The sequence below is a fragment of the Cavia porcellus genome, unplaced genomic scaffold, assembly GCF_034190915.1.
Source record: "Cavia porcellus strain 051 isolate PalLab524CR breed Dunkin Hartley unplaced genomic scaffold, mCavPor4.1 scaffold_1, whole genome shotgun sequence".
NCBI classification, from domain to species: domain Eukaryota; kingdom Metazoa; phylum Chordata; class Mammalia; order Rodentia; family Caviidae; genus Cavia; species Cavia porcellus.
The window spans coordinates 239,539,992-239,564,564 of record NW_026947484.1 but is presented as its reverse complement, the minus strand read 5'-3'; the positions used below and the strand labels follow the sequence as shown (position 1 = coordinate 239,564,564).

The window sequence follows — 24,573 nt, the reverse complement described above, 5'->3', positions numbered from 1 at the left end:
GCCAGGTGTGTGGAGCCGGGCTGCGGGGCCCGACTCGGAGGTCCCCAGCTCTGTGGCGCTTGGCGGTTGAGTTACAGAGACATGGAAAGGTGTATGTTCATTTTCCGTATTCTCACCGAAGGTGTAAGGTTGGGTAATGTGGGCACTCGATCTGTGACTAGAACACAGGTTACACAGACAGCACCCTTTAAGACGGTCCCGCAAGATAATGCCAGCGTTGAAGGGGAGATTGCAGAGTCAGGGCAAGGTGGAAACAGGTCGGTTAATAAGTTGCTCTGTCCTTGGCTCTCTCCTCTGTCCCTGCCTTCACAAAGACAAACGTTCAGAAACGAGAATGGAAATGGTGCAAGCGTCCCTAAATTGGACACCATCGTGGCCCAGCCTTGTGGCTTCTGTCACGTGTTCAGGAGACAGTGAGGTGTCCCGGGGTCATCAGCATGGACCCGCCAGCTGAGAACCGCACCATCAAAGCCTCCCCACTCCCGTAAAAACACCCTGGAAGCGGAGGAAGTGGTTCCCACCCCACCCTCCTCAGAGTCCCACGGCCGTTGCCACCTGCGCTGGCCAAACTCAAGTGAGTGTCCGTGGTGACATAAAATAGGAAACAGCCTTGAACTCTGCATGTTTCTCTTTCAACCGGAATGTTAAAAGAAGCGTGAACATTTCCTACAAAAGTGCGTTTCAGAGTTCATGTTTCCTCCTGAGGGGCTGCTTTGGAAGAGAACGCCTTATTTCAAGCTTGATTTAATCCAGGAAGTGCCTGGGGATTAGGTAATGCCAGCAAGAGCCAGCAAGCTGAAAACCTGCTCTACAGCCTCCTCCTCCTCTTCCTCCTCCACCCCCTGCCCGCCTTCTTTTAGTCCGCTAAGTCAGGGGTCAGCCTGCAGGTAGTTTCTGGGTGCTGACTTTCTGCTAGCTTTCTTATATCTATTGTCCTGCTGCCCTGCTTGTGCTACCATCCCCACCACTGGAAAATGTCCCCGTCACGTCAAGGTTATCGCTGCTGTGACCCCTGTGAGCCCTCACAGGGGTCTGTCCCCTCCAGGGAGGGATAATTAACACAAAGAGCTCGTGGTCTGCAGGGTCCTCTCTTTGCTCTCTACCCACCCTCCTGCAGAGACAGAGGAGCTGAGGCTGGCCAGGCAGCTCCGTGGTGGTAGCAGGCAGAATAAGCACTCAGCACCTGTCATCTAGGAGGAAGCCACAGGTTCATCTTGCAAAAAGAAGCCGCTGATGGGTGCTACAAACCTTCAAATCCAGCAATCCAGCAGCTCGGGGTTGGCTGGGCTGTCATGGGCACCAAAAGCATCTTTCTTTGATCAAAAGTGGAGTTTCATTTGTTCATTGTGGGCAGAGATCGAGAGGGCCCAAATCATGGGAAGACGGTGGTGGCTGGATATCCGAGTATAAACTCTCACCTGTGGGTGTGGGCAGGCACCTAGTGGGCAGGAGCTATTTTGTGTACTGCCTCAATCCGCAGGTTGGAACCTAACTTCCAAGATGATGGCATTGGGAGGAGGAGGTGGTCTTGGGAGGTGACTAGGGTGGGAGGGTCTGGCCTAGTGAATAGGATTTGTATCCTCATAAAGAGGCCTGGGGGAGCTTATTCACCTCTTCAGCAATGTGGGGTCACATTGCCATACCCTGACTGTGCTGGCCCCTAGCTCTTGGACTGCCCAGTCCCCAGGTCTGTGAGCAATGTACTTCTTTTGCTTACAAAATACCCAGGCTCAGGTATTTTGTAGTAGCAGCCTGAATGGACTAAGATGCTGATGCTCCAGACTATTCAGAGAAACCCGCTGCATCCCGTCCCCCCTGCTGGAAATCAAACTCTTCACCTCCTGGAGGCTGAGTCTTGCCCAGGAGGAGGCTGAGCCTATATCCTTCTGCAACTGCAGCTGCCAGCCTGGGAGTTTGCTCTTCAGGGGCTGTTTGGCGCTGTCTGGAGACAGCTTTGGTCTTTACTTTGGGTGGGAAGCATAATCACTGACATCACTGGACATGGCCCCAGGTTTGGACTGCTGTGGATATAGAGGGCTTTCAGGGAAGCTTTCTACTCATTAATACTCAACTGGCCCCAACCTACAGGAAGCTGCTATTTTCAGGGAGGGGGGGGGCGTGTGGGAGGCGATTTAGAAATTTGGGTCTGTGTACATGGATGAAATATCAGCTTAGCTGTCCATGGTCGCAGATGCCAGAGCTGGCTGAACACGCTCACGGGGCAGATATGGCCTTCATGGTCAGGATGGGCCAACTGCTACCCTCCCTGCATCACAGCGACTCACAGGCCATGCTGCAAAGGGCAAACCCTCCCTTCCTGTGCTCGATCTGGGATGGCACCGCTGTCGAATATGGCACCAGCAGATGCCCAGGGACCTGCTGCCTCCTTCTTACTGAATCCCCTTTCCTACCCTAAGAACGGTGGCTGTTAGCATGAAGACTCCGGAGAGAACCCCAGTCCTTGCTTTGTACCTGCGCCTCCTAAAGGAGACTGCTGAGTACTCCAGCCCCTAGAGGGCCTCAGATCATGAGCTCTGGGGTACAGGGGAGGGACTCTCAGTATTATCCCCAGCTCTAGTGAGTCCAGAAGTGGTGTATTACACACCAGAGGGAAGGGTGGGGGGATGGATTAGTAGGAAGGTTCAGGAATGGACAGTCAAGAGTGATCAGTTTCTCAGGACACTTGTTGGCTTCCTGCAGGGTAGGTAATAATTTGCTCCTCTTCCTGATCTCTCTGGGGGCGGGGAATGAAAGCAGGAGTATAAGGGGCCGCGGTCCAGCTGGGCTAGATTTGAAGAAGCAAACGTTTTCTTGCTTACAATGCTCTTCGCAATGGCCTCCATGGGTAGTCAAGCTGGCCATGACTGTGAGACCGGGATGGGCAGGGCAAGTGACCTGCCTTCCAGAGGAGCCCAGGACAGGTGGTCGTGAACGTGTACAATGTTCATGGTCATGCAAAGCTGTCGGCTTGGCTGAGACTGATTGGATTATAAGAAACAAAAACCACTCCTACAAACTGAAGCCAGATAGAAGAAGGACAGCCAGACCAGGAAGTCACTGAACAGTGACTGCTGGGCCTCGCGGTTCCTGCCGTGTGGTCAGGGGCTGCTCGTCCATCGGTGCTCTCTAGCTCACCACGGCGATGGCGTCACTGCTCTTTTGTGTCTGTTCATGCCCCCCGCAAGTCCTCCTCGTTTCTGTCCCCTGAGACATCAGCTTTTCCGAAACTACTTTAGCCAAACCTTTACAGACATTGTTCTGTCACTGCAGATCAGGATCTATCTGTATCTCTTAGTTCAGATTCTGGGGAGAGGAAGCAAACAGAGGCAGAGGTGGGACTCGATTCAGCCCAGCTCGTGCTCCCTTGCCCACCCCCTGGTCCCGCAGGCCCACAGCTGTGCTGAAACTCACACAAGAGGGGCGATGGTCAGAACAGAGCAGTGAAGATGACGCAAGAGAGTTTGCAAGTGTGTGCAGAGTGAGTGAGGTAAGCCCCGGAGCGGTGACCAATGCTCGGCATGTGGGGAGAGCCAAGGAGTCAGACCAACACGGCGCGGCTGGGAAGGGAGCGGGTGCTCACCAGAGGCGCTTGGGCTTGGGGTTTGATGGGAAAATGAATTTGAGGTTCACAGGGTTTCACACACTTCTGGAATGGGCAGGCCAGTGAAGCACTGGGGAGCTGATTGTACACGTGCTCCCCTCTGGGGGTGCTGGGAGGTAAGGGCACCTCAGCTCCTGGAATGCAGAGATGACTCTTCAGGGAAAAATGCAGGCAAAAAAAAGATTACCATGATGGGGAAAGACTGGGGTCACACAGTGTCCTCCAGTGCTGTGTCAGGGTGTGTGTTCCCAGGTCTTTAAGAGCGGAGACTGTTGGAATGGAGTCAATTTGCCTTGGGAGCCCCCAAAGAGCTTCACTCGTTGAGGTCATCTGAGGTTTGGCTGGAAGCTGGGCTAGTGGTTGAAAAAGGTGTAGCTACCCCAGGCCAGTCTGGAGGCCACAGAGTAACCACAAGGAAGAAGATAGGACTGAGAGAGAGAGAGAGAGCGAGAGAGAGAGAGAGAGAGAGACAGAGAGAGAGAGAGACAGAGAGAGACAGACAGACAGAGAGACAGAGACAGAGACAGAGACAGTAGAAGCATAACAGACTGGCCAGTCCTACCACACTGCAGACAGCACGCGCCTCTGGGTCCCAGAGGAGGAGCGTTTGGAACACAACGAAGGCCCAGGATGGGAACCCAGGGTTGGAGGCTGTGGGGATTTTTCTCTGTGGTCTGCCTGGTCGTCATCTTGGGCTGTAAATTGTCTGCAATCAATGTAAAATTTCTACTCTGCCTGAAAAATGCCTTAGCTGGGGGCAGGAACAGTGTGGAACGGTCTTCACCTTGCATCTCTCTCTCCACTGACAGGCATTAAATAGCTGCAAACCTGTGCTCCATGACGATCAGAACATTCCTGTTTCTCTACTGGAATGGTATCCTTCTTTTGAAGCAGAGCCTGGCACTCAAACTCTATGGCTTTTCTGGTGAGGCAGAGGCTCCATCTGTGGAACACAGCCCTAAAACTTCCCAGGAGAAGGACAATGGGGTGGACAGTGGAGGGTGGACAGAGAGTCTGCAGGCGTAGCCTGGGCTGGTGAAGAACACAGGTTCAGGAGTTAGCTTGGGTCCGGCTCACTGCACTCCACAGCTGTGGCTGACTTGGGATGATTTGCATTGGAGAATAGCGTGACAATAACACTAATCTAGAACATGTCACTGAGGATAAAGGAAAACATGAGGAAAAAACAGTTCTTCCTAAGACTGCTTCCCAGGACGGGCTCAGCGTCAGCTTGTTTAGGGTCGGATTCCTGGTGCTGGATGTGGAGAGTCCAGTCTTGTGGCACACAGAGGCAGGGGAAGCCAGCTCCCTGCTCTACACAGCACCTGGGAAGATTGTCACGTACTGGAGATGCCAGCCAGAGCATGTTCTGCTGGCGCCCAGCGCCTCATTGGTCCAGCTGTACCGTGTGAACTATTTATGAACAACAAAGATGCCCTCACCCTCACATTTTAGTTTTTCACATTTTAGTTTCAGGAAGTAGAACCACAGGAGCAAACTGGGTTGTGCCTTGGCTGCAGCCCAAGATAGGCTCTTCCGCCTGCCCAGCGGCCCGTGGTGAAGCACACGGAACGGAGGATCACTTAGGGTCAGTGCAGGGATCCACGCTGTTTAAAGGGCTGAGAACAATGCAGCTGTCACGTGGTCACGCTGTTCTCACAGAAGGAACAAACCAATTAACCCGTGGAATGTGGAGCCTCTAAGGGAAACTGCAGGGCTTCCGGGAGCAGGTGACAGGTCCCCACATGGAGGGCGCTGCCGCTGGGGCTAGCTTTGGCCTAGGAGAAAGCTCTAAAATGGCTGCGAAACATTCACCGAATGAATTCTGCTTATCTTCCTGCTAGGGATCTGAAAGGCACATCTTTCTGACGAGCAGGGTTTCTATGGCACAGCTGGACCCCAAACCCAATTCTTCTTTGGTGGCATCTAATGTCCCAACACTGGCATGTGTGCCCGGATCCGTCTTCTCTGACAGACTGCTAGCTCCAGTAGGGGTGCCAAGTTGTATGCAGATCTGAATCCCAGAGACAGAAGTGGACTTCTAGTGGGAGTCCAGAAGGATTTGGGGGCAAGTGAGCAGTCATCAATTAGCAACGTCTGCTTGGGCAGCGGCAGGAGCCACAAAGGTGACTCAGGATGGAGTGCTCAGTGATTTGCACATGTCTGTGGAGAGAGCAGCCACGTGCGTGAGGAGTAAAACGGAGTGAAATGTCTTCCTGACGGTCACACAGGCACTGTGTTTTAGAGCACAGACTAACAAGTAAAAATTACAATAAAAAATGAAATGGGAAAAATAAAAAATGAGAAATGTAAAAAGAAAAACAAAAAAAGGCTGTCTTTTGGGCTCCACTGAAAGGCGGTAACCAGCCCCGGGAGACCCTTGACCTCTCCATCTCTCAAAATCTGACTGCAGTGTCCCCCGGGGTGCCGGCCGGTCACACACATTCTCCGTGTAGCAGCCATTTGCTGATCACTGAGCTCAGTTTTTTTTTTTTTTTTTTTTTTTTTGGTATGTCGAATCGCATCTGGAAATGATCTAGCACTATAAATTGATGCTCAGGAAGATGATTAGAAAATTCTGATTGTGCCCAAATAAATATGGAAATATTTAATAAGGAGTTGGGGTTATGGGGTGCTGTGAGGCACATTCCTAAGTCCTCAGCCTCATTGCTTGGGCTTTACTTTGGGCCAAATAAACCAAAGAAAAGATCAGGAGTGCTGTTGGGTCCATTTCCCTGTTCTGGTGCGGAGCAAAGGTCCCTGCTGTCCTGCTCACTCTTACGCTGTCCTGATTTTGTCCTTCCCTCCCCTCTCCCTTCCTTGCTTCCTCTCACCCCCAACCTCTTTCTCCAAGGTGTTGCCATGTCGCTCAGGCTGGCTGCAACTTATGATCCTCCTGCCTCAGCCTCCTGAATAGCTGGCATTACAGGCACGGATCTGGATCAGAGCCTTAGGTTTGATTGTGGGGCAGAGTGTGTGGAAGGCAGGGAGGAGAAACTGGCTGTCAACGTGCTGGCTTCTCCCAGGAACACCCTGAGGATCCTGGGCCATGAGACCCCCACATGCCTTCTTCACCCTTTGCTAAGTGAAGCTCGAATGTCCTTTTGAGCCTAGTGTCATAGCTGTGACTAGCACAAGATCCTGTGACAGACCTGAGTCCAGTCGCTGGACTCCTAGTGGAAGACACTGAACTCTTTGGAATCCTGTCTCTCCTGAGCAGCTCTTGGGACAAAACTTTAGCCATCTGGAGGAACCCCAGCCTCCACCCACTGTATTTTAGAGAAGGAGCCACAAGCAGCGGGAGGGAAGGAAGGTTCAAAGATGTCAGATAGCACTGTGCTGGCCCCTATGGAGTGACTCTGAGCAGGCCAGGGAGCAAGAAGATGGAGCAGAGGCTGACGGTGAGGGGGAACGGGGTGCTTCCAGCAGCTGCAGAGAGGCACCATGCAAAGGCTGGGTTCAGGGTGTGTGTGTGGAGTGATGCGTTTATACATGTGTGTGAGTGTGCAGACATGCATTCATGCAGCTGCGTGTATCTGTGTGCAGGCACCTGTGTCAAACAATGGACATTTCTGCGTCCGTATGTCCCCACTCTGTGCACAGAACAGGTGGCAATATCACCTGTGTGCCTATGTGCCTGTGTACATGCTTAAGTTATTGTTAGGATATTTCACACCAAGGTGCCTGCTGGGGCCAACCAATCAGAGGAGACACTGTCAGTTTTGCTGCCTGGGCAGGAGTCCGGGGGTTCTCAGCCCGTCCCACAGGAGGGGACACGGTGACGGGCATGGGAGTATTTTGGGTATCTGGAATGCCAGCTATGAGCCAGTGGTCTGAATGTGTTTCAGGATTCCAATTTCTAGTAGTCTTCTCTGTGCTAATGGGGAAAACATCAGTTCTGCTGGCACTAAAGATAAACATGGTGAGCAATCAGGAAAATACGTCCTGGATAAGGTGGATTTGATTTTGAACCAAAGAAGCATAACAGGGTTTCTACATTACAGTATGCTCTGTTGACTTATATCTTGGGGATGATCATAACTAACTTTCTGTAAGGTTAATATAAAGATGAAAAAGACCCACTGTGCAGCTGGTGTAAGATGCCAACATCGGTGTCAGCTTTGTGCTTTACAATGACCCGGTCTGTGTTTCCAGGCATGTTTTGGAGAGAAGGCAGATCTAGAGCTTAAGCCAGTTGCCTGCTTATAAATAAATCACACAGCTGAAGCCAGGTGATCTTCCTGAGCCTCAGTTTCCCCATTCATGAGACAAATGCCGCACTCTGTCATTATGGGCTGGCCACCTTGCCCTAAGCTGTCTGTAGGTGAGTCCTGTTGTCCTGGAGACAGTGACTGTTGTATGGGGAGGGGGTGCTGTGGATCCCTGTAGTCGGCCAGAATCTAAAAGCCTCTGAGGCTGTGTCACTGCACGGAAGGCACTGCTGGGGTCTGGGGAGGGGTGACCTGAGCCTGAGACCTAAGGGCCCCTGGTCCTAGCTGAGGAGTTGCTGTCTGGGAATGGCTCCCCACGTTTGCTGAGTTGGGGTTCCATGGCTGAGGCTGAGGCTTTGCTGCCCCGTGAGTCTTTGGCTACTTTGGATGGACTGGCCAGTTCGCCCCCTCTGTCTTCACACACGTGATGTGGGAGACACTGTCCAGGCAGCTGGGTTCTTAGTGATTTGGGGGTGTGGGCGGTGGGATGGGACGGCCCCTTACGTGGCCTGTCCAGGCTGTCCGGCTGTGCTGAAGCCACCTCTCCTCTTCATGAGGCCTGCCCAGATGGTGCCTTTGGGTCAGTGACCTAGGTGTGGACCCAGTTATAGGCCTGCCAAGGCTTGGGTGCCAAACATTCCAGGAACCGACAGCTCGTTTCAGGGATGGGAAGGGAAGTGGAGGCTGATGGGTTGGCGCTCGGGGAATAGCAGCTTTCTGGAGGCGGATTGTCAGAGAGTGAAGGCAGTGAGTACTCAGAGGGCACTTACAGTGTCACATACTAACCTAAGCACTGGACGGTCTGGCTCATGGCTCCACCCCCATTTCCCACATGCAAGATGGAGGTGCGGGCAGCTCAGCAACCTGCCGCAGTGCATGAGAGTGCGGGAACTGGAGCTCAGGCACTGGGACTTAGGAGTAAGCTCTTGTGATGCCTCAGTTAGAGGACGGGGCAGGTGCAGAGCCTCTTCTTTCCCTGTGGTAAGAGGTGGGCTGAATGCAAAGCCATTGCGCGCGTGGACGTCACGTTAGGTGGGAGAAGCCCCCAGCTTTGAGCAGGGCCTGGGAGGCTCTGGGAGGCAGCTCTGGCCGCATTCCATGGAGGCTACGCGCAGTTGCTTGGAGAACCTGGGGATGCTGGAGCCTCATTAATCATGGCCTGGCCACGCTCGCCAGGCCTCTCCTCACTTGCTTACTTGTGAATTCTCACCAGGAAAGGGATGGCAAGAGGGGAGCGCATCCTCTTCTGGGATCACAGGCTCTTGGAGTCCTTGGGGAGATGTAGCTTGGACCAGCTATGCCCCAGGATTGGTCTAGAGGCTTTGCTTGTGTTCCAGAGGGCAATGGCAGGGACAGAGCTTGGAAAGACCAGCTTGGGACAAGGCAGTGCACAGGCTGCACCTTCAGGAGGACAGAGGGTGACTCTGTATGCCCAGAAGTGGGAAATAAGTGACCCTGGGAAGGGAAGGGAAGGGAAGGGAAGGGAAGAGGTAGAGGGCTGCTGGCAGAGTCCTGGAGCCGTTCATGAACCCTTTTCCTCCTGTGTCCTGGGTCCAAGTGCCCCCATGGGAAGGGGATGCCTGCCTCCTTGGTCTAGAGCCTATCACATGGGACCGAGCAGAGCCTGGCTCACTTCTGTGGCCCTTAGTGCCCAACCCTCCCAGCCCCCAAGCAAGCACAGGGTAGGCCTCGTGCAGATGGCTGAGGGATCCAAAGAACCGAGGACGAGGAACTAGGAGTCACCCGCCTCGGTCTTAGTGTCCCAGCAGAGCTCGGGGTTGGAGGGCTGGCCAAGTGGCCGTGAGGCGATATGGCAGCCTTGCCTGAGGTGACCCTGCTCTGGTGGTGCTGTGGTGGCACATGAATTCCTACTCCAAGAATGGGTCTAGAGGTGAGGGGCCAAGCTAGAGCCCTGGAGCCCCTATACCTTCCCCCAATCCAGACAGGACGTGGGGGGCCCAGGGGTGCACCAGGAAGAGGCTCAGTGGAGACCCCTGGTGACCACTGTTGCTCTTCAGCTTCTGGGGCAGTGGCTCCCCTGGCCTGGCCTAGTGCATACTACGCACTGTGGTGAAATTTCCTGGGAGCCAGGCCAGGGGCAGAGAAGGCCTCCACCTTCCCCCAAGGGAAAACCTCAAGACGGTCAGTCTCACCACTTTCCCTGCCTTGCAGAGTCTGACTGCTTAGGTGAGTGAGCTGGTCAGAGCCTCCTTCCCTGCGGAAGGACTGGAGTTTGGTTCTCTGCCTGTGGACAGCTGGGAAAGCTCACATCCAGTCCACGTCCAGCGGCAATGACCCTTCCCTCCTGTCCCTGCATGGCCAACGCAAACACAGTGGTCCTCAAGGCAGGTGGCATGGGGAGGAGAGAGCAGCTGATTCCCAGGGGCTCCCCGGGACTTAACCTCTCCGAGGTTATAGTCTTGCTTCCAGCTCTATATTTAGTCCGAAACTGCTCACCTTATTCTTTGGCACTTAATTCAACAGCCATAGAAAATGTGTTTTTTTCTCTTTTAAACTTTTTTCATCTTTTGGACCTAAGATCACATTGGTGCCAATTTCCTTTTAAAATAATTCATTACCTGTAGGCCACTGGTGTGAAAGCCCAGCAGTAGCCCCCCAATCCTCCCTCCGCAAATCCACGGGTTCCCTTGGCTGGCCCTGCCCTCGGGGGTGCTCGGCCTCTGTGTTTATACACTAATGTTTTTTCTCACACATTCATTGTGCGGCTTTCCTTAATTCGGTGTCCCACTGGGCGCCAGCGGGGAACCACTCACACATTATGTCAGTGATCTCAAAATTGAACCCCAGGGCTTTCTTCTGCCAGCGGTCTGAGCAGATGTGTGGCACACTTTATTAACTCAAGTACCCACAAGTTGAAAATTTCATTAGTTTGAGGGGAGGGCTAAGTCCCATCACGAGACCTGGTCTGGACAGATTCTTTGTGTCAATCTGACCCCTAGCAAAACGGATTATTGTTCTAAGTGAGACAAGTGACCTAATGTTCTGCCTATTATGCACACATGGTCTGTAACCTTTTAAAATACGAGTGTGGGAAAACAGTGCGTTCTGCTATATCCCTGGCCTCGGATTCCTGACAGGTGGCAGCCAGCCTCTTAGCAACGCCACAAGGAGCCTGAAATGATCCAGGGGCACGGTGGCTCCCTCAGGCCAGGTATGGCATGGGGTCACCAGACCACCTGCCGGGAGGAAGGAGCCCGGAAAGGCAATCTCAGCCTCCAGTGCCACCCTGTGACAGCTCGGCCTGGTGGAGATCTGCGACAGGTGCAGGAGCCCCCAACCCTACTGTTTATCCACCTGGGAAACAGGGCTGGGAGACAAACATGGAAGCTGATTTGGTTTGTTGTGCAAAAAGAATATCAGGGCTCCGGGCTGAGCCTCGAGTGTGGACCACACCCCACAGGCCACCTGCAAGGCCCCCCGCCCCCCGGGTCTGTCTCCCTCCTCATTGTAAAGGATCTTCTGCTCACCTGTCAGGCACCACAGTCCACATCTGGTAAAAGGATCGTGGAGAAATGGCACGCACAGTCACATCCCTGACTACAAATTCCAAGGACAGGTTGAGTGCAGCAGCCCTGGAGGCCTTCTCAGCAAGGCCCTGAACTGGGGTTTGTGGAGGACAACAGGGAGCCCCGCTGTGGGCCAGGCATAAGCTGGTTTGGAGGAAGCATAGAGGAGGAGCCCCAAGGCCAGCAGGGAGGGACGCTCCATACACAGAGGGTGGACGGAGGACAGCGGCTGTTCTGGCCATAGGACTTTGGGCGGCCCCAAGGGGAGCAGGACTAGAGCAAGGCTGAAAACAGGCTGCTGGATTGGAGCCTCAGAGGAGGCCGGGGGCGCGATACCTGTGACTGCCCGCAGCACACTTGGTGTGGATGGGGTGTGGGTCTCAGAGGCAGCGTGGTTCCCAGGCTGAGAAAGACACTCCCAGAGAATACTCCAACCACATTTCTGGTGGCCCCTGGTCTGCAGGGGGAGCTATGGAAGGGACAAACCAAGCCTCATGGGGTGCATGCAAAGGCTAGGCACCTCAGTTGCAGCCTCAAGGCCTGAGCTCGGGCCTACCAGAGTTTTGGTGACCTGGCCTCCCAGAGAGCTGGGCGTAGGACTGCACTGGCTTCTACCTTCTGACAGACACAGAGCAGAGCTGGTTGTAAAAACTTAATTAAATGAAATATTTTAACAAGAAATTCCAAGAACAGAATGCCCTGCTCAAGCAAGCCATTGCAAAAATAAAGCTGATGGAGTGTGTGTTCTGTCCAGCAAGGGATAATTTCCGCAAGGAGCAAGGGGATGTCTAGGGCTGCCCTGTGCTGGACAAATGGCGGGCAGGATGTCCTAGAGGCCGAGTGCAGTGCAGGGCTGTGACCTGGCTAGGGAAAGCGTGGGCCCCTGACCAGGATTCATGATTATCCAGGCCTTTCCTTAGCGCCTTCCGTGTGCCAGGCAGTGTGAGCAATACTGGGTGTGCAACGCTGGCCAGTGCACTCAGTGCTCCTGTGAGACAGTTTACAGGCGAAGACGTGGCAGGTCAGGAAGATGGTGTGGCAGGTACCTCGGAGGAACAGCTGGGACTAGCACCCAGAACCTCAGACCTAGGTGCAGGCTCTTCACTGCCCCACCTTCACTTTCCACCACACTGAAGGGGGCACCGCCTGGGTTTGCTTGTCCACGAAGTTGCAGCTGGCTCAAACAGGGGTAGCCCCCGAGCTGCAGTGCACCATGCAGCTGTCCTGGGGAGGGGAAACAACCAATCTTCCTCAAGCAGAGGAAGGTGGGCTGGGTCCCTTGTTGACACCTGTAGACCCAGGGAACCAGTCCTATCCTGCTGAGGTGTCACATTCAGTGTCATCGTAGAGGGAGCATCGGAGAGGGGTGGAAAGTTCTGGAAGGTTCTGAAACAGGTGGGACTCAGGGAGGGCGATTACAGTGAGTGAATCCCAAGTGAGCAGCAGGCCTGGCGTGTGTCAGGCAGGGAGAGGAGCCCCCTGGGGGGTGAGGGAAGAGTCTGGGTCTGAAAGGTTGTGGTTCAGGTGCGAGCTGCTCCCCAGGGCCTCCTGTGTTGAGGGCTTGGTCCCCAGGACAGCTACGATCAGAGCTGGGCCCTCGGGGGGCTGGAGCATGGGGTGCAGACCTGCTCAGTGGAGTCATCATGGATGCATCTCTGGCTGATTGGGCTATCAGGAAATGAGGCCCTGTGGGAGAAGCAGGTTATTGGGGGTGTGTTATTTTTTTTAACAGTGTCCCCCATCCTCTGCCGCTTCCTCTTTGTCTCTGATAGAATTTTTTGGCGCAGAAGGGAACCATCTGATAGGATTTTGGCATGCCTGAAAAGATAAGAAATATGAAATAAAAGAGACCTTTATTTTAAGAACATGGGAGAGAGACCCCCTGACCCTCCGGGGTCTGGCATTCTCTCTCCCAGACACGTGGTATGGGGGCATACATGTAGCTTAGGTTTGGGGTGGTGCTTAAGGGGCATTAAGCCGATTGGTATTCATTTGGCGCCACAGGTAAATTGCCTAGGGGCAGGACAAGCTGACCTCAAGACAGAGCCCCTTGGTTTCGCCTCCAAGGCTTTACCAGCTGCAGCATCCCAGCTGGGGCGAACACCTTTCAGTCTCCCTCTCTGCTCCTGGGCTGCTTCCTTTTGCCTTGCCATGGGCCCAGAGGCAACATAACCCCAAGCAGCCATGGACTAAGGAAGGGCTCTGAAACCATGAGCCCAAATCCACCTTTCCTCCTTTAAATTGGCTTCCTCAGATTAGTGTCACAGTGATGAAAATCTGGGGGCACAGGAACTGACTCCCCAGGGAAATGTGCCCCCTTCACCAACAGGGACCTGTCCCTGTCCTGTGTTGGTCCATGGCCTGTGTGAGAAACACGCCCCCCACACACAGGCAAGGTACCTTCATTGGCTCTCTTGACCGATTATTTTCTGACCTAGAAGTATTTCTTTACAGCAGACTCCAATCCCTCTAGACACTGGGTGTATCCATGGCCCACCAATGGCTTCAGTAGACCTGGATTGGTATCAAACCAATTTCAGAAAATTCCATAAAAATGCAATCTGCGAGGAAGATTCATCATAGGCAGAATGTCCACAGTGAGAGGAAACTTTGCCTTCCAAAGGTATTTCTCTTATGTTGTAAGTTTGAAAGATTCTTCGATTTCTTCAGGTGAATACCAGAAATTTTCAGGAACTGGTGAGTGTGTAAAGTTAAGCAGGGCTGGGATTGGCTGAGAGGTAATATGATAGTGTAAGTGACAGTTTTTGTATGAGTTCTTTCTTTATGCAGGGAGGGGTGAGGAGAGTAGGAGAGAGAGAAAGACACAGAGAGAGGAGGCGAGGGCAGGGAAAGGAAGGAAGGGAAGGAGAGGGAGAGGACAGGAGGGAGGGGAGGAAAGAGAACGTCTTCCCGTGGACTGGATCCGCAGGGTCCCTCTCCTTGCAGAGAGCTACAGATTTCACTCACTTTCCTCTGTGCAAAGAGCTCTTCTTCTGGGGAAAAGCAAGTATGCGTGGACCTCTCTTTTTTCTTCCAACTTGCTCCGTGAAAATTGCTTGAATTTTTTTGTTAAACCGATTCTTTTACAAACATGTAGCTTGAGTCATTGCCCTATTTGATTTATAAAAGGAGGGAAAAAATTAATGCTGGCTGCTGTTGGAAGCTGTCGGCCTAAAATCCAATACACAGAGAGGTCTCCTAATTGGAGGAGTATTTGCTTAAACAAACAAACAAACAAACAAACAAACAACAAAAACAAAACCAGTGCAACGGGCCTGTGGCCTATAGTGTGTGAATCTCTGCTTCTCCCCAGACACAAGCTGCATAAAAGAGCTCTTCCTGCGCTGGGTGGGGTGGGTGGGGCCTGGGAACCCAGGTAGGTTGAGGGAGGGGTGAGGAGAGAGACAGAAACAGCTGGCTCGCAGGGCCAGCCGTGGGTTGGAGATGTCCAGAGAACCTCAAGGCCCAGTGGGTTTTGTAAGATATGGAGGAGGAAGAAGAGTCGGGAGGCTGGAGAATGTGGGCAGACTCGGCCCTTAGCCCCGGCTGATTGTGGGCTCCATCTCTCTGTGTATTGGATTTGCTTGAAGCAGGCACCTGCTTAAAGAGTGGTCACATTCAGTTTTCAAACTGTCATATTGTGAACGCCATAAAGGTGAGACTTACGGTGGGACAGTTATCTAGTCAAGGTCACAGAGGCCAATGCATCAGCACCACAGGGACCAGAATGTAGGTCTCCTGACTCCTAAGCAGAGGTCTCTCCAGTCACATAGAGAGCCCTAAGGGGGCCAGGTTTCCCCTGGGTTTTTTTCAGACCTCAGAGACTCCATGGTGGAGCCTTTGGTTTGTGCAGAAAGAGAGGGGATCCCTTTGGTGGGAGGAGGAGTTGGGGCATCTCAGCAAGCACCATGGCTTTGCCTCACATAGAGGACTGTGCCCTAGAGTCTACTGTACCTGTCAAGCAGAAACAGTCAGCTGGGCATAGCCTGCTGGACCTGTGAAGCAGGAGAAGGTGAGAGAAAGGAAGAAAGAAGGGAAGAAAGAAGCCAGCTTGTAGGAAAAGAAAAGCAGAGCTTTCCTTGAGCAAACATGTGTACCTGCTCCACCAGCTTTTATGAGGTCCTGGAATGTTATTGGCTGGTGACCACCCAACCATCCCACCAACAACTGGAGCCCTCAGAAGGGAGCTGGAGCTGACCTCGGAATGTGAAACAGTGCTTGGGGAGATGAGCTAAGAGGTAGGGGTCTGTGTCTACCCATTTATCTCTGGTTATTAGACACTTTTAGAGGGAACATCTGTTTGTCCCCTTTGGCACCACTTGAGGGCCATTTGGGCCCCTTTTTTGACTGAATGAGGCCTTGGCCATAAATTAGAGAGGGGCCCTAGCATGGGAAGTTGGAGGGATTTTTTCTTATCGGAAAAGAGGAAGAGATGATGCTTCTATTGATTAGTCTTCATGTCGAAAGCCGAAGGAAAGTGGAGAGTCCTCCAAAGACACCTGGTCACACCCTGTCCAAACGGGCCCATTCATCCCGAGGTATCCTGGGGACAGTGCCACAGTCTATGTGGGACCTGAGGGCCAAGCCAGAGCACACAGTTAGATCTTACTTCTGAAGTGCCAGGGACTTGGGGTGGGCTTCGTTATTTGATTTCTTCTTCAGTTTAAAACTTGAATACTTGTGGTATAGGAAGAATATCCACTCACGTTTTTGGCAGGACTTTCCCACATCACCTCATGGCACATTTTTAGGAGATTTAAATGTTGATCTCAGAACAACAGACCAATAAATGGTACAGCAGGAGAGCTCTTAGTTTTCTAATTCCATTTCTGAAGATCTATGAAACTGATATACTAATTGGTTGAAATTGTCATTTGCTCTGGATATTGTTTCTCTAGCCTATATCATCAGTTTTCCTGCTGGAACGTTTTCTACCTGGGCACACCACTGCAAACTGAAACTTATCACACGAGCACACAGGCCTGCCCCAGCTCTGAAAGTCTGAGTCCATACCTTACATTAATAATTACACTCTTAACATATTCATGACTCTATTTTTGTTCCATAATTCTCTAGGTTACACAGGTTCAAAATGTCACAACTGTGAGATTTGCTTTACTCTCTGCTATAACTTGAGTGTGCTCTCAAAATTCACGACTTGGGAAGTTAGACCTCAAGGCAGTAGTAGGAGTTGAAGTCTTAAGCGGATCTTATGAATGGGCTAAGGTTTTCATCAAGGAAATGGGTTATTAAAGGAACGAGTTCCACCTCGCCTCCTTTCCCATCTCAAGCTTGTTTGTCCTGCTGTTATGGACACAGCAGAAAAACCCTCACTAGAAATGAGAGTTGTGCTTTTGGACTTCTTGGCCTCTGTGACTGTGAAAAACAAATGCTTTTTCTTTACAAACTATTCTCTCTGTGGTATTCTGCTATATCAGGAGAAAACAGACTAAAATACGTATTCTTCCCTTTTCTGTCTCTCCCACAACTCTTCCAATGCCTACCTCCAGCGACTTTGACATAGCTCCATCTCTAACAGTTGTTGTACTCATCTTTTGTGTTCTCAGTAATCAGCCACCTGATCCTATCATCTTGGCCTCATGGTGCTATGTTTATCCTCCTCTTTCATTTCCACCAGTTCTAACTGGACTGAGGGGCTCATCAAGTCACTGATGGGTCTTTCTTGTTCTTGGACTCCCATCCACCACAACTCTTTATGTGTATGTTGGAAGGTCTCTAAGTTGCACCTTATCAGGGGCCTGACCTAGATCCCTTATCAGGGGCCTGACCTAGATCCCTAATCTCCCAAACGAGTGTATGGCAAAGGCTTAAATAAAATGAGACAAGTGGTATGATTTTAGGGCTCCAGGAGGGTCAAAACCTGTTGTAGTCAGGGGTTGTACTCAGAGAACAATTAGGATCAAGACATGGAGTTTATAATATTATTTTTATAATGGTCACCAGGAGTTAACACAGGGAAATGCAGAAAATCTATCTGCAACACCAAAGACAGATTATTTAGTCAAGAGCCTAAACCCCATAGCAATGTCCCACGAGTCCAGATAAAACCCAGAGCTCAGGACAGTGACTCCCATGAGTCCATCTGGAGGTCCAGAGCCCACAAGAAGGACTCACACCAGTCTTTTTTATGGATCTGTGCCGGGAAGGCCCAAGGGTCAGCAGTGGAAGCCAGAAAGTCCATGACAGCAGGATGAAGGAGCTATGCTAGTTGGATGAGGGTTCTACACTGGAGCTGAAAAGTCACACTCACAACAAAGATCAGGGCTAACCTGAAAGGTACCACAGCCATCCTCAGCGACAGAGGCCCCGAGCTCCTCCGATGACAAGCACAGTTGGGTACATGCCAGGAAGCAGTGTGATGCATTCATCCTGGAGACCAAGAGGCACAAATCTTCCCCTCCAGAAACAGGAAGCAATGCTTGATGTGAGGACCAGAGCTCCTCTAGGAGAACCAATAGCTCAAACAGCACTTGTAGGAGAACCCACAATGCCTCCTTAACACCTCAACCCTCAACACCTCCCTTCTTCTCCACCTATTTATCCTGGCAACTTTCCTCAGGCGGAGTATCTCCGATCAATGCCATGCTGATGTAATCCAGCTGGCATTAAGTTGACCACTAGTTCTTAATCCATAACAAAACTCTTTAGCTGAGTTCAAGACTCTGAGGGCTAAGACAAAGACTTCTCTGGACCACCATATTTATTAGGTCCAAAACAAAGGGTGGGGAAACTGAGGAAAATGTGGGAAATGAGTCGGACCTTGGGAGTCACTTCAAAGACTTCTCCAGGTAGTAAATCATGTCAATTTAGGAGACTGTCTTATCTCCAAGATGGCATTTGTGGTAGGAGTGACTGCAGGAGTGAGATACCTTCAGCTGCCTCCTAGTGGTCTCCAACAATCCCTCAATGAGTGTGTGGTGAAGGATTTAAACAAATGAGACAAGTGGTATGATTTTAGGGCTCCAGTAGCTGAGTTCAAGACTCTGGAGGCTGAGACAAAGAGCTTATCTGGGTGGCCCATATTTATTAGATTTTCAAATATAGAAGGGACACTGAGGAAAGCACAGGAACTGAATATGACCTTGGGGGTCACTTCAAAGACTTCTCCAAGTAGTAAACTGCCAATTTAGGAGAACTGTCTTATCTCCAGGATGGCATTTATTGTAGGAGCGAGAAGGCAAGAGTGAGATTCCTGCATTTGCAGTCTCTATCTACTTAATTGGGATTGCAGCCTGGTGTCCACAGCTGTGGCCTCATCTTGTCCTTTCATGTATCTCTGGCCTCTCAGGCCACTACAGGTCTCAGCCAGGACCAGCGAGTCATACAGGTTCACTTACTATGAATCAGCTGCCATCACCAGGCAAGGGGCCGAGTCCTAGGACAGACTCACAGATAAATATAGAAAGCCACTTAGGAACATTTGTGGTCTGCAGCAGCACCTGATATCAGTCTCTTCCCCCAAACCTCTCACTGCATACCCTTCTTCAGGGATTCCCTTCAACACTGAAGCCTGCAATACTGCCATGCTGCCCTTTCCAGTGTCTCCCTTCTCCTTTTCCTGTACCCTGGCCAAAGTGCACTGACCACCCGAGCGTTCCTGAAACCCATGGATGGCTACTCGTGAGTGTCCTGATTTGCAGCTGCCCTTTCTCCTGCATCTGCTTATTAAAGTGTATGTATCATGAAGATCCTTCTCAAGTTTTTCCATAACAATTTTCTCTTCTATTCAATAGTTATCATAAGACAACTCACACCAGCTCCAATGAGACATGGAAGGATGGCAAATACCTGGTGAAGGTAGCCAGATTGCTGAGAAAGACTGAGTGAGACCTCAAGGCAAGAGCATCTTACTGATGTTCGTCACCTCTGGAGATCATTCGCACAGTACTCAGCAAAATGGAAAGGTGTTCACACCTCCATTCTCTCTCCATTTAATAAGTACTTTAAAAATTATCTAATAATTAAAAAAATCTAATAATGACATTTTCTTTCTACATGATATTAAATGTTATGAGATTTCCCCCCATATATTGTTTCAAATTGACGTTCATGCAGTCCTATAAGACAGGCAGGGTAGATACATAAGGTAAGCAAGGCTCAAGAGGGTAAACAATTCACCCAAACTATGAAGCCATTGTTTGAACCCCAAGAGGATCCTCATACTCAGAAGAAGACCAAAGAAGGATGGAAGGAAAATCTAAGCCCTCCAAGGACCCTTTCCTCTTCCAGACTTCTTCAAGATGGTAAAGATACTCTGAGAGCTTTGAGTGAGGGGCATTTCCAGCGAGTCTGCTAAGTGGTTCTGTGCGGCCCGATCACTTTGAATTCATGTTTACTTTTCCCTAATATCATCCCAGGAGTACAGGGACTGTAGACTTCTTTTGCCCTCCTAGTCTAGCTATAGTTCCCCACCTCTTTTCTGTTGAAAACTCCATAAATTCTTGTTGCTCTCAGATTATCATGGAAACTAATCTTAGAACAACTAAACTAAATTTAGTTTACAACAGAACTAAATTTAGAACAACTAATGTATCACGCTGTGCTCTGTATTCAGTTCTCCTTTAATCTCATCCTCAAAACTGACCCCTTCTTTACATACTTATCCATCCATCCATCCATCCATCCATTTATTCATCCATCTATCAAACAGAATGTCTTTGAATATCAGATTCACATACTACTATGTATTTGACTTCCTTAGTTTCTTTCTGGCTTGTTAATTCCAGAGAAGAGAACCCTGCTAAGGTTCCGATAGGCTTGTGCATTTTAACAGTGAATTTCATCAAGAGGCTATAAAGGCTTAATGGGAAAAGGGGGAAGTTAGATAAAAATGGGTCTTTTCCAAAAGAGACTTTATGTAGGACACAGTGGCCAGTAACCTCTAATTTGTTATTCTCCACAGGCTACATCACACTTTTCCTTTGGTGTCTGATGCCACCGAAAGCAGTGTTCTGTGTCATAGCTACTTTCTCCAGTTTTGTTAGTGAACGTTGTGTTGTGTGAATGCTTTGAAGCTTTCACAAGGGCTCAGGTTAGAGTTCTAACCAAGATTTCTAAGGTTTAAAATCAGAATTTGTAGTGGGTGCATGGAGCAGAAAAAGAAATCTTTGACTTCTGATTACATTTGGGATGTTTAGATATTGCATTGAGGAAAATAAAAAAATTCTTAATCACAGAAATGCTGGGAATTTTCTTCCCCATCCCTCCTCTCTAAACCATACTCCTTTGCCTCTGGTGGCTCCTGGCTGAGTACAAGGAGACTTCCGGGTCCCTGTTGCCATGAGGCCCACGAGGCCAGGTTCGGCCACCCCTTCACACTGTGGCATGCTGGGTGAAATAAAGAGGCTGTTGATTTACCTGTCTCAAAGCCTAACAGAGGCAGGCAAGTGGGTAGGGAAGCCTGTGTGGCACCTGAAGGTTAATGAGATGCTCCTCATGATCAAGTTATGTAAAAATCTTCGGGAGTACCTTTTCCTTCTCACTTAGCAAATACAGTTCCTGAGATCAACTGCCTCTTTTCTCTAGGTGATAAAAGACTCTCTTCATAATGTTCTCTTTCTCTTTTCTATCACATAAGTCATGATATGGGTTCTACTAGAGGCGTTGAAATGCCAGGATAATTGAATTGATACCTCAACTGTGTGATCTTATAATACAGATGAGCCACATCGAGTGGTATGATACAGAATACAGAATCCATTTATTTGCCCCTTCCCCATCCCGGGTTTAGCAAAATAAGTCAGATCCTGATTTTATTTAACTTGAAAAAAAAATGCCACCCCAAGTTCAGAGAGCTTAGAGCCCCCACGCCAGCCTCAGCACAGGTCCAGTTCATGTGCGTTCTGCCTTTAGTCAGGTGCCTTTGCAGGCTGGTGCAACCTGTGTTTTATCAATAGTTTGAGTTTCCCACTCATTATGTGCGAAAGTTTAATTGTCATACACCCATAAGTGAGGACTGCTTTGAAAGATTAGATAGTAATGATAAGTTCTCCTGAAGTCAGCTGGATGGAGGGGCTCCCACCCTTGGCTGTGGCTGCTTGTAGCTTTGCCAGTACCTCGGTGATGTATCTTAGCAACATGTGGTAATTTTCAATGGATAGGTCAATCAGTCCTTGGAACAAGGCAATGACTTTTTCATGGTAATCAGAGAATTGGTCTGAAAGCTCCTGCAGTTTAGATGTGAACTGCTTCTGGTAATCAGAAACAATCTCCTTCATTGCAGTGGTCAAGGTTTGAATTCCTTCCTGAGTAGTGTTAGAAAGCTCTGCAATCTTCACCCTCCCCTTTCCGTCTGCATCCACAAAGATGCTAAGATACTCTTGGACAAATCGCTCAACCTGGGTTGAGAGCTGGGAGGCAAACTTGGTAGCATGGGCTGTGTACATGGAATGGAGGTCTTTGAGGGAAGCTGCTAGGTGCTTGATCAGGTCAACTATCTTTTCTTCAAGTTCATAGTATTTTACTGTCCAGCCGATGATGCTTGGGTCAAAATACTCTTCACGAAGCGCCTTTACATAGTGATGGATCTGCAGCAATCCCTGGGAAGTAGTCTGAAGATAGAATTCAACAAGCTCATTGATGTGAAGGGATAGGCCCTCTTTAAGCACACCATATGTAAATGGGATGTATGTATTGATGACTTCCCTTACAGTATTAGTGAGGTGACTAAGTCTGGTTTCCTTTAAGGATTTAATTTCTGCTTCTATCTCTTGGAAAACGATTTGTAAAAAGCTTTGGAGGTCACTTAGTTTCTCTGAAAATTTGATAGACTGGAGGTCAATTAATGCCTTTTGAACTTCTTGTGATAAATATTCCAACAGTTTCCTACAGTTCAGAATCACTTCTGTTAGTTTGTAGCGCCCTGCATCATAAGGAAGTTCAATCTGTAGGTCTCTGATTACTTCTGATTTCTCCACTAGGTCTTGGGTATAGGAAAGCAGCTTCTCTAACCCATTTTGGAGATTTGAATATACCTGAGACAGTATTTTCCCTATTTCCCTCATGACTATTGTGCAGAGTTCATCCCTAGTGTATGTTCCATTCATCCCCGGAAGCTGGATTCTGGTGAGCTTCAGGAAATCAATGAATGAGTGGATCAGGTGCTTGGCTGCCTTGTGGTACTTGTGGGTAACTTGTATCAAACTGTCAAACACCTCATCTTTGAGTCTCTGGGAGTTGTTTTGTCCCTCCTCAGCTAGCAGGTCTTGGTACAGATCCTGGGCATTTTTCTTCCACTCCTGGTAGGCTCCCGTAGTGCTGCTGGCTGCAGTCTGGACCTCTGCCTCCAGCTCCTCGAGCTGCCTCCGGGCTGTTCGGAAGGCTCCTTCCGCACTCTCCCGCACACTTCTCTTCAGCTTTGCAGAAGCGTCTTTCAGGTTGAGTCCCGTGTACTCCTGGTGGTATTTGTCAGCATAGTCATACAAGGCTCCTGTGGCCTTCGGGACATTGTCCTTTAGAGAGCTCAGCAATCTGGAAGCCGCTTCTTCTTCCCAGTTAAATCTCATCTGGGTTTTGTCACCAGATTCCTGGTACTTCCAGTCCATTTTGAGTATGGTGAGTTTTTTGTCTGAAGAGGACTAAAACCAGAAAAACAAAAATAAAAACAAAAAAGCCAGATGAGAGGAATATGTTTTCAATTACTCTGATTATGTCATACACTACAGTAAAACTTCATTAGCCATTAAAATAAAGATGAAAAGATCTTTCATAATCTGAAGGGGATTTATCTCCTATATGTCAACTCATGTGTTTGTTTTATGGTTAAACAACCTCACTCCTGTTAATTTCTCTTTATCATACGCACTAGAAAGAATTAAAAACACACTGGGCGTTTGACAGCAACACTTAACATAGAGGCCTTCCTGGGGCTGCAGTTTGGAAGAGGAGGGAGCCGAGAAGGGAGGACAAGGACAATCAGTAGGAAGGAAGTCGTGTGGAAATGAGAAAGTCCTCCAGGGCCCAGCCAGCAGGCCTCTGGCCCACCGGTTTCAGTGTCACTGTCCAAGTCCATGACAAACCGTTAGTAACAGAGTCCGTCTCCCTTTTGGCAGTAGCATCTTCCATGTGGCCCTGGCAGAGCTTACAAATGACATGAGAGGAATTTGATGTGCATCCTTCAATAATTCTATTAGGCAAAAGAACTGTGAAACTCAAAAAATATGTTTTGAGATTTAGCTCAATGGCATAAGCGCTTGCCTTGCAAGCAGGAAGTCATGGGTTCGGTCCCCGGTACCGATAAAAAAAGGAAAAAGACAAAAAAAAAAAAATGTTTTGAAAAGCAGTGTACTCCTCATAAGGCAGAGTTTTCCATGCATTAGGAGGGGGAATCGGGAGGGGGTGTTAAGATGTGTCCTGGGTGTGATGAAACTTAGCGAGCGTCAGGTACTTCCTGGAGAAGTCTGCCATCACCCGTCACCTAGCTGGAGGTTGCCCTAAAAGACTTGTCTGGAGTTGAAGGTAACTGCTCGGATTTGCTCTCGGGTGTGTTCATCCCCAGGACTCACCTGAGGCTGGAAGTAGAGGTTGCACTTGAAGCTGCGGTCACCTTCTGTTTCCAAGTCCAAGCCCACAGTGCCTATGGCCGGAGAGGCTGCCGAGGAGGACATGCTATTCCTGTCTTCTTGGTAGCGTAAGTGGAGCTCGGTGAAGGCAGGGCTTCTGAAGTCCAGGCTCGCCTCCCCTTCCCAGTCCCTGAGAGCAGAAAGGCGCGTGAGTCACAAGGAGAGGGGTACAGAGACGGTGGGCATCGCAACGCGCTCTGAAGAGAGACAGAGTTGCAAGGAAATGTCCTTACTCCAGTCCTTTGTATTTGCCATCTTCTTCGTATTCTGCACTGAGGTCACTGTGGTCCAGCGTCCCTTTGATCTTGTAGCTCAACATGGCATCATCAATTTTGTACGTTCCCACAACTGTATAGAAGGGATTTGATGTTTCATTAAGTGAATAATTCCGAGACACAGACATTTTCATTATGAAAGCTAGGAATATCATACCTTAATCAGACATCTTACATGTTTAAAGCATGCCATGTGGGCATAGTTTTTAATTTTATTTGTTCATTTTAGTGGTGCTGGGGTTGAACTCAGGGCCTCACCCATGCTAAGCAAGGGTTTTACCACCCAGGTATACCCCACTACTATAATTGCCATTGTCTTTTATTTTTATTTAATTATTTTTCTTTTTGAGATAGAGTCTCTCTGTGATATTACATTGG

At 49.8% G+C, this 24,573-nt stretch overlaps 1 protein-coding gene across 1 annotated transcript in view; it reads right to left on the bottom strand.

Moving 5' to 3' along the window:
- Nucleotides 1-21,036: 21,036 nt before the first annotated feature.
- Nucleotides 21,037-24,573, bottom strand: part of Apob (apolipoprotein B) — a 37,709-nt gene continuing 34,172 nt past the window's right edge. Inside the window, exons 27-29 of the mRNA XM_003473159.3 lie at nucleotides 24,154-24,268; nucleotides 23,864-24,050; nucleotides 21,037-22,936 (exon numbers count right to left, since the gene is read on the bottom strand). Coding sequence (XP_003473207.2) covers nucleotides 21,329-22,936; nucleotides 23,864-24,050; nucleotides 24,154-24,268 — 1,910 coding nt within the window. The 3' untranslated portion in view covers nucleotides 21,037-21,328. The remainder of the gene's footprint in view (nucleotides 22,937-23,863; nucleotides 24,051-24,153; nucleotides 24,269-24,573) is intronic.